Source organism: Volvox carteri, assembly GCF_000143455.1.
Source record: "Volvox carteri f. nagariensis unplaced genomic scaffold VOLCAscaffold_102, whole genome shotgun sequence".
NCBI lineage: Eukaryota > Viridiplantae > Chlorophyta > Chlorophyceae > Chlamydomonadales > Volvocaceae > Volvox > Volvox carteri.
The window spans coordinates 30643-39767 of NW_003307645.1; the positions used below are offsets into that span (position 1 = coordinate 30643).

General features: G+C 58.3%; 2 protein-coding genes across 2 annotated transcripts in view; one reads left to right on the forward strand and one right to left on the reverse strand.

Annotated features, from left to right (window-relative positions):
• VOLCADRAFT_40978 (uncharacterized protein) overlaps positions 1-4779 on the reverse strand; it is a gene marked incomplete at both ends in the record, with an annotated part of 13031 nt that extends 8252 nt beyond the window's left edge. The window contains 9 exons of the mRNA XM_002958665.1: positions 995-1074; positions 1296-1523; positions 1633-1735; positions 2207-2368; positions 2889-3050; positions 3150-3224; positions 3457-3634; positions 4147-4225; positions 4701-4779. Of these exons, the coding sequence (XP_002958711.1) occupies positions 995-1074; positions 1296-1523; positions 1633-1735; positions 2207-2368; positions 2889-3050; positions 3150-3224; positions 3457-3634; positions 4147-4225; positions 4701-4779 (1146 nt within the window). The remainder of the gene's footprint in view (positions 1-994; positions 1075-1295; positions 1524-1632; positions 1736-2206; positions 2369-2888; positions 3051-3149; positions 3225-3456; positions 3635-4146; positions 4226-4700) is intronic.
• A 1078-nt stretch (positions 4780-5857) lies between these two features.
• The window catches only part of VOLCADRAFT_100006 (uncharacterized protein), a gene marked incomplete at both ends in the record, with an annotated part of 9795 nt that continues 6527 nt past the window's right edge, over positions 5858-9125 (forward strand). Inside the window, 6 exons of the mRNA XM_002958649.1 lie at positions 5858-5912; positions 6356-6495; positions 7221-7306; positions 7743-7796; positions 8103-8157; positions 8666-8794. Of these exons, the coding sequence (XP_002958695.1) occupies positions 5858-5912; positions 6356-6495; positions 7221-7306; positions 7743-7796; positions 8103-8157; positions 8666-8794 (519 nt within the window). The remainder of the gene's footprint in view (positions 5913-6355; positions 6496-7220; positions 7307-7742; positions 7797-8102; positions 8158-8665; positions 8795-9125) is intronic.

Below are 9125 nucleotides of genomic sequence, written 5' to 3' on the forward strand. Positions count from 1 at the left end.
CTGAGGATCCCCGAACCAGCCGTCTTGGTAGAGCGGTATTGGGGGGGCGCCGAGCTGGCTACCCTCCCCCCCTGTGGTTTCCGGAGGCTTGATCGCCCTGCGTTGCCGCAGGGTCTTCCCGTTTGAGTACTTTTCAATTTAGACCCAGTGCTGTGGAAGGGCGCGGACTTGTGCGGTGTTACCCCCTCGACGGGGGCTATCTCCCCTGGACTAGCCCAGGGAGGGAGAGGCGGAGGAGGGTAGTAGTCTCAGGAGGCTGTTTGGCGTCTTGTGGTGTGAGCTCTTTGCGCTCTTTTTTGCGTGAGGATTTTTGAGCTTGGTGACCTCCCCAGCCCGGGAAGACTCGTCGGGCTCCCGGTCGCCCAAGTCCTGGTAGCGAGCTCTCTGAGATGCTCGGTTCGTTCGGTCGGCAGGAAGAGCCCCCCAGTTGCGACTTCGTTTATGTTAGGAGACCAACGGGCATAGATCCCGTCTAGTTGGAGCGCCAAACAAGCGCTGTTGCGTGCCGGCCGTCGTTTCCCGTGCGGCCTGACCCGGGGGCGGAGTGCATGAGACTAACCAGCCGTATGCACCCGCCCCCCGCGCTGTGCTTCGGCCCTGGGCCCCCGGCTTTTCAGCCCACAGTGTAATCAACGTCATACATACATACATACATACATACATACATACATACATACATACATACATACATACATACATACACACATACACACATACATACATACACGAAGAGAAAAGCACGATATCAGTGCCGCCGGGTTGGAGCTAAGAACAGGCGGCAAATAGTTGTGGTATAAAGCAACAATCTTTTTGTGCGCAATTGTGTGGTTGAGTTTGCCAAGTGCTGGTGTATATGCACGCACGTATGAAAGCCTCTCTTGTCGTGCGGGGAATATCCTGTCTGTCATACAATGTCGTACAAGAATATATATACATATATATACTACAAATACGTCAAATACGTCGTAAATCCGCATTCCTCTGAGCACCGCACCTCTCGGAGTGGTGACGCGCCCAGGGTCGCCAGCCTGTCGTACGCCGCAGCCTCGACCTGAGAGATCCCCTCCAGCAGCCCTGCCGTACACGTGATCCGTACAGACAGAGATCGCGTTCTTGACTAGCAGGGCAACCAACCACTTGTTACATAAAGCCCAATAGCACCACGATATACCGTACATAGTACGAACGTACGAACGCAAGACGTACACGAACATCTCAACCCAGCATCCAAACCCAGCATTAGACCCCATTCTGGACCAACCACCTAAACCAACTTCCAACTGACAACACCTCACCCTGCAGGAACAACGTATCATCCTCGGGTCGCGGTGTCATGCGGGGCTGCAGGTCGGGATCCGCCACCGGGAAGCGTTCGCCGGGAGAGGGTAGCGGGTAGTAGTCGAGACCCGTGGGTCGGTCCGGGTCCAACCGCGGCGTCAGCTCCCGCAGCTGTTGGTCGGTAAAGAAGCGGCGAAGTACGGCACCACCCGAGTTACTGGCCCCGCCAACCAGCCACACGTCCCCTGACAGATGAAGGCGAGGCGATGTTGGGGGAGGAGACAGGAGGGGAAGGGGGTGGGCAGGGGCATGGCGTAGGGTATTGTACGACAACACAGGTCGCCAAGGACTTACCCAGGCGATGGCTGTACACGCCGTACGCCGCGTCGTCCACCCTCGTCGTACTCAGAAGTTTGACTGCCAGGGTGGATCCCAGGCTCGTCACTGCTTGGCCCGCCTACGGTACGGCACAATATCCACACATACACATACAGACACACACACACGCACACACACACACATACACAACCCTGGACCAATTCAATTGGTGAAGTTGGCCCCCAGTGCGCCCCGCCATTCCCCCTCCGCCACTTCCGCTTCTCCCGGCCGAGCTTTGCAAAACAAAAACACACAGGTTCGTTCCTTCCGTACACACATCCTTCCGTACGGATGATGAAGCCTAGGAGATGGGCACATGTGGAGGGGGGAAGGAGAGGGGAATGCCTGACCCGGGGGTTTACCCTCCGCCACCATACCCATAACCACACCCACACCCACACCACGCCACCCCATCTACACTTACCATTATCTCATACCTCCTGTCAGGATACATAATACTACAACAATACAAATCTAAAACAATGCATTATACTGAGACCGTCTTGGCCGACAACCGTTATTTCCGCCAACCACCAACCGTCAACCGTACCTCTGTAACGCCCGCTGCCACAAACGCCGCGATGCTGTCCGTCGTCCCCCCGCACACCAGGCAGTGGGGGGGCAGGCCGGTCTCGCGGGCAGCCCGGGGCTCCAGGGGGCCCACCGGGGTGCCGGGCGCCACCACACGAGCGGGCAGGAGCGGGGCGAAGGGCTTTGGGGGCCCCGGGGCCCGGGAGACAGGAGTGAGCGCCGGGGGAGGAGGGGGAGGAGGGGGAGGAGGGGGAGGAGGGGGAGGAAGCGGAGCAAGGATACACACCTGTGGAGGGAAAGGGGACTGTGTACACCGTATGCAATAAGAACTATCAAAGGGTCAGCTGCTGCTGCTGCTGCTGCTGACGTCCAAAACAAGACAGAAGGGGAGAGGCAGGGGGAGAAGGCGAGAGAGAGGCTGACGGGAGTTTTGCAAAAGCGTTTCCCAATTCGCTCCCTCGACCGCCCGCCGACAGCCGAATCCGCATCCCACTGCCCGCCCGTTCTCCAAGCTTAACAGCAGCCCCAGCCCCCGCAACGTAACTTTACCGCACCGGGAATTCTCATTGAACTCCTTTCGCTTCAAACATTCCGTTCAAAGATTCCATTGCGTTCAGGTTTGAACATTCATTCAGACTTCTCCTCCCTTCCCCTCCGCCCCCCCCTCTCCAACCCCCCAGGACCCCCCCCACTGCCCCCACCTGCTCTGCCAGCCACGCCGGGTACGACTCCGTCTCCGGGTCGTACCCCAGCTTCAACGCATTGTTCCAGTCCGAGATGCCGCTGCCGTACATGCCGTGCAGCAGCGCCGCCAGCCAGTCGGCCTGGTGCAGGAGCAGCGGCGGCGGCGCCGCCGCCGCCGCCTCACCAGCCCCAACAGGGCACGCAGGTCCTGGCGTCGCCAAGCCGCGCTCTGCGGCGAGCCGCCGCCAGTCGCCTCCGTCAACACCTCCAGTGCCAACCCCCAGCCACCAGCCGAGGATCTTGCAGAGCGTGGAGGTGGGCGCCGTGGCCGTGTGGGCTGGGGGCGCTAAGGCCTTGGCGAGCGACATGGGGCGCAAGGAGGGTGTTGGGGGCAGCAGCATATGGCATGGGGCGCAAGAAGCCAAGGGTTAGCTGTCGTACCTGCTACTGCAGGCGGGCGGCAGCGGCGGGAGAATATCTGATGGTGGGCGGGCTTGGTTTCGGGGCGATCCGTGGGTATGTGTATTAATGACACACGGTTTTTCCGTAAAAAATAGTGCCCTGGAAGGAATTACCTTGCCGTACCTTTGCCGCAGCCACAACTTCCTTGGCTTGCGCCTCGTTGTACAACTTGGGCGCCGCCAGGGGGGTGCCGTCCCGTGGGTCCACCAGGAGCGCGGTGGCGGAGGTGCCGTCGAACGCCACCGATGTAACGCATGAACGTACGGCAGGATCCAGCGAGTGGATCAGCTCGTACAGGACCCTGGCGGGGATCGGTTGGTTGAGGTTGTTGAGGACAGGAAGCTAGTCAGCAAGAAGGGGAATAAGGACGAGAGCTTAAAAAAGGAAGTAACGCGATTTCTGGGGTTTCGTACAGTCACCCGAAACCAGCGCCTGGGCACAGCAGCAGCGACATAGCCAGCAGCTCGCCTGATTCGGTTCGGCCCCAGCAGGGGCTTCAGTGCCAGTTTTTGATGTCCCGTCCTTCATTCCGTTCGTTCCCCGCCAGCCCCTCATTTTTCATGACTGGGAATCACTTGAACACGAAATGCAACCAGGGGCGGGTGTTGATGCTAGGCATGCGCCTTTTGTTTTTGTAAATGGTTTTTGCGGCCTTTTGCGGAGTCGTTTTGGCTGGCATTCCTGATCGACCACCTGATCGACGTTTTGAAACCTTCCCTGAATACGACGTTTCCATTCTCCCCCTTGGACCCCTAGGACTCCACCCCGCCGCCAGGGGCCCCACGCCCATTCCCACCCACCACCCGCCCTCACCTCCTCCAGGCGCTAGCCCAGTCCGCAGCCGCTCCGTCCCCATAGCCCCGCTTGACATCCTGAACCAGACGACCCTCGTCTGCGGTAGGTGGGGCGGGGCGAGGGTGTGGGGTTGGGGCGATGGGTTGAGGTGGGGTGGGTGGGGGTCCGAGAAGGGGGGGAAGCGGCAGCGGCGGTGTGCGGCCTTTGGTGGCAGGGGCTCAAACAGGGGGGAGGTGTTCCGAGCTGCGGCTAGGGGGTGCTGCCGGTGCTGCCCTTTGTTGTGTCCGGTATGTGGTGTGGGTTTGGACGTACAACTGACCCACGGGACGGTGCCGGTGTGAGACGCCGCTTAATGTGACTCCACAAGCCACACCGGGCCACTGGGGACTGGGCTGGGACTTAGCGGGGGAGTTTGCCTTGGATGTCAAGGCATGGAAACTGAATGATACGACATGTGATGGCGCGTGAAGCTTATGGGGGAGCGTGTGGCGAGCGTGGGATGGGTGTACAGCACCGGTCAGCAGCCTCCGACGGGGACGTGGTTAGGCTTAGCAGTGCGGAAATAGCTTTACCATCGATGACGGCTGCACGTGCGCCGGATGTGCCAAAGTCAAGGCCCAGATAGAGAGGCTTGGAGGGCGTCGCCGTATTGAGGCTGGGTGGCGTGCACGCCCTGGAAGAGCTGAATCGGTTGAATTCTGGCAGTAGGAGATTCCGATGCCTATGCGGGGTGCTGGGATAAGCTGTCAAGAACACGCTCGGCGTGCTGTGTGAAGCGACAGCGTTCAAGGACACGGCTTTCGCGGAGAGCATGATATGGGGCAGGGCTTGCAGTACCTTGGTGAAAGTTTATTTATTAGGGTGGAGAGTTTGCGCGATGCTGAAATCTACAAATGTTGCCTGCATCCTCGCGAAGATGTCGTACGGCTTCATGGCAGAAGAAACCGCAAAGCTTATATTTTAACATCTCCATTTGTAAGATGTAGCGCTTGTCAAAAACTCGTAGTGTTACAAGGTCTGTGAGAACATATCAGTTCTTGTATGCTTGCCTATGAGAAATGCTCGTGGTGAAGCCTCGTCAGCTGATGGCACAGGCAATTGCTTTATACACGGTTTTCAGACGCAAACTGTTAAACTATTGTTGCGCAGTGAGGCTGAGTTCATGGAAATCGTCCTTGTCCGCACGTCGACGACGCAAACCGTAGCTGCCACAGGAGCAAATAGTAGAGTAATCATTTCCAAAGTTGGCATCTTTACCATTCTATGATTGCACTACCAGAATTATACCCAGCTAGCCCTTGCTAACGCTGGTTTCCTAATTATGAAGTTGCCACAACGAGGCCAGGACAGCAATAAATGATCATATTTTGCAATGGTTCCCGGACAAGTAATCTATGTAAATTGACAGGAGTGAATTGATCGGGCACGCCAGGGCTTGGGCTCCGAAGCTAGTCAAGTTCAAAGCAACGACGCCGCAGTCATACGGCATGTTACGTTTACCTCGTAGGAAGCTTTCTTTGCTCTCGTGGAGTACTTACGACCCCTGTTGAGCGAGTTGCTTGCAACAGAATAGGACAGCAACAGACAAGCAAGCAGTTGCGCCTTGCTTGCTATAGCTTGCGTAACTTGAAAAAATAAGTAGATCGGCATCGATCTTTTCATCGCATTCTCTCTCCTTGCGTTTCTCCGGCAGTTCTTTTGACGGACAAGTCGCGCCCAGCTTGCTATTATGTGTAAACTTCAAACAACCTTTCTGCTAGCTCTATTCGGATGGTTAGCCCTGGGTGAGCTGATTGCCGCACCCTTCTAAGCAGGTTGCATCTCCTGGTTACGTAGTACTCGCATCCCCTCCTTACATTCCTGCCTGCTTGCGCCATTATCGGCCTCATTCAAGTTCAAATCCATGAGATCCTGCTCCATCCGCCCTGGGGCCAACACCCCTCTCACCCTCCCTGCCTGACCGCGCCCGAAAGCAACCTTTGTTCCACCCTCCCACTCACATCCATCTCCCTGCCTATCCTCGTCCTTTAAACTTGCCGCTTTGCGTTACACCAAAGCCACTTTCAGCCACCAAGGGAGCTGACCCAAAACACCGCACGCCGCCGGGCTCCAGCTCCAATCCTTCCTTCCTTCCTTCCCTCCATCCTTTCATCACAGCCCCTTATCACCCCCAAACCACATTCCCTACTCCCACCACAACTCCCGCACGCCCCCCTCACAAGTACAGGCCTGCCAGTCGCCCCGGGGGCAGCCGCAGTTGCTGCTAGCGCTAGCTCTGCAGCGGCCGGTCCCCACCGGCGGCTGCAAACCGCCGCTGCAACTCAGACTAAAGCCATGCAGGAGGTGTGCACGAACACCTGCTCAAAGGTACGCGGCCTGGGACTGCGGACAACACCCCCTCCCCTCCCCTCTTCCCACACACCCCACACCGCCCCCGCCAGCTCTGGGCCCCCCCCTTAAACGGAGGAACAATCTCCTCTCTCTCCGCACTGAAAAGGGCGCCTTGGTGCACTGGGATGGTGCTGTCGGAAGGGGGGTTAGGGGGACGAACCAGGGGGGAGGGCAGGTGTAGGGAAGAGGCGGCCGGGCTGGCGGCGTCTTCTTGTTAGGTTAGACACCCGCAAGAGCATTGCGTTCCCAGTACTGTGCGAGCCGCCGTCGATAATACGACTAGTGACTATAAGAGATGTTGGCGAATCTCGGAAACCCCTGGTGGTATGGGGTGGGGTGGGGTGCCGTGCGGGGCCGCCGCTGCTGCTGCTGCTGCTGCTGTATGGGGCCAATCAGTGGTGCCTGGCGGGGGCCCCCACTATCGCGGGAAAGGACGCGAAGCATGTGGCTGATGGGTTTTGGGGGCGTACGGAAATCGACACGAGCGAGAGCCACCGCACATGCTCCTGCGTGTCTTGCACACGGCCGTGGAGATGTGGTCCATGATGTTACGTCATCATAATCATACAGTCATCATCATCTTCTTGTCGTCGGTTTACGTTACCTTCACTTTGCACAAACACACATGCACACACTACACACACAAACACACACGCACGCACACATCCCGCTACCCCTACCTCCACCTCCACCTCCAACAGGCCAGGAACGGCGTCTGTGAGGAGGGGAGGCCGGGCAAGGTGGCGGCCAACAACGCGCCCTTCGTGATGGCGTATTGCGACCTAGGGTGTGTGTGGGGGGCCCCAACCGTGGTGGTGTTGGGGTTAGGGTCTCAGGGTTTTGGCGGGGGGAAGGAGGCCTGTGGGTTGGGGATGGGGGTGGGGAAGGTGGTATGTTGTTTGTGGGATGGTGTTTTTGTTTTGTGGGATGGTGGTGTGGGGCTACTCCGGGGGTATCAGGGAGCCGGCGTCGGAGCCGGGTGTTCCCGGGGGGGGGGGAAAGGGTATTAACAGGGCAAAAGGGCACATGTACGGGTCGTCGTACCGCAATGGGAGCTTCGTAGACAGGAAGGTTATGCGTGCGCATCGTTGACACCAAAGGATGCGCTGTCGCTCGTTTTCCTTGTGTGCCGTACAACTGAAACGCCGTCTTTCTCAGATACACATTTGTCGTACATGTAACTGACATGACGTGACACCATGACACCTGGTTTCCTTGCTCAGGACGGATTGTGATGACTGTGGGCCGTGGAAGACGTCGGCCAGGAACATCTCCTGGTGAGGGGGTGCGTGGGTGGGTGGGTGAGTGAGAGCTACGATTCGAGACCGACCCGTGGGTCGTATCTGCGCGTGAAATCCAGCAGTCTATCATCAACCGCGACCGCAGCTCACCTACATCTCTTGGCACCTAGCCATACTCTAGTCTCACGTTCCAGAAACGTCAAAAACGTCATGAGTCTCCCAGGATTCGAACCTGGGACCTCTTGAACCACGTTACGGACAGTAGTTCTACCCAGCCCTCCCCGGCTGTTGCCTCCCCGCGCCCCCTCCTCCCCCTCTCCCCCTCCTCTCCCCTCTCATCAGGCTCACCACCCGCAACCCGGGGCCCATCAGGTTCCTTCAGAGCCGGGACGTCCAGGTGCGGGGGGGGCACTGTGTATGTGTATGTATGTATGTGTGTTGCATCTTCTGGTGTTGCGTTGTTTCCTTCATTATCCAGGGCCCGTATACATACGAGCCGTGAGAGCTTTAAAGTAAGAGTGTCTGTTTGCCGTTGTGTATTGGTATATTCTAAGTATTGAAGTGAGCCGGAAGGAAAGGAAAGTCTGGGGATGTAACACGAGCGTAATTCCGACACGCGTTTCGCCCCTCCTTTCCTTTCCCGAGCTGCTGCATTTGCGTTGTGTGTGTTTTGGTTAATCTGAGCCGCGATACGAGGACAGGATGTGCTGTATATATGTGTGTGTGTGTCCTGTTGAGTTGCGTCCCGCTTCCTTCCCGCCAAAACCCACCTAAGAAAACCACCCGCCCCCGGTGACCCCTCTCCCCTTTTTGGTGCATTGCCGGCCGTGTCGCTGGCCTGCGTGTGTGTATGCGCGCGTGTGTCTCTCCTCCTCCTCCCCCCTTCACGCCCCCTCTGAACCCAGGTTCGGGTTAAGGCAGCGGCTGTGCCCGCCGATATTGCCTTCAGCTTCGCGTACACCGACCCCAAAAGTGACTTTGACGTGTCGTACCACATGGAATCTTCGGGCATGGTGGAGGCGGGTATCACCGCGGTGAGCAGCAGGAGGGGGAAAAAGGGGGGAGGAGGCGGGGAGGGAGGGGGGAGGGGGAGGGGAAAAGGGGGGGAGGGGGGAATGGAGGGGGAAAGGGGGGGAGGGGGGAAGGGAGGGGAAAAGGGGGGGAGGGGGGAAGGGAGGGGGAGGGGGAAAGGGGGGGAAGGGGGGAAGGGAGGGGGAGGGGGAGGAGGGGAGGGAGGCGGAAGGAATTCACATGCAAGAGGAAGCAGAAAAGAGTGAGTGGAGGCCAATTGGAGAGAGGGGAGGGGCGGGATGTAGTCATGTGGCGAGCAACTATTGCCGACTTACAACCGGGGGGTGGGAGGGG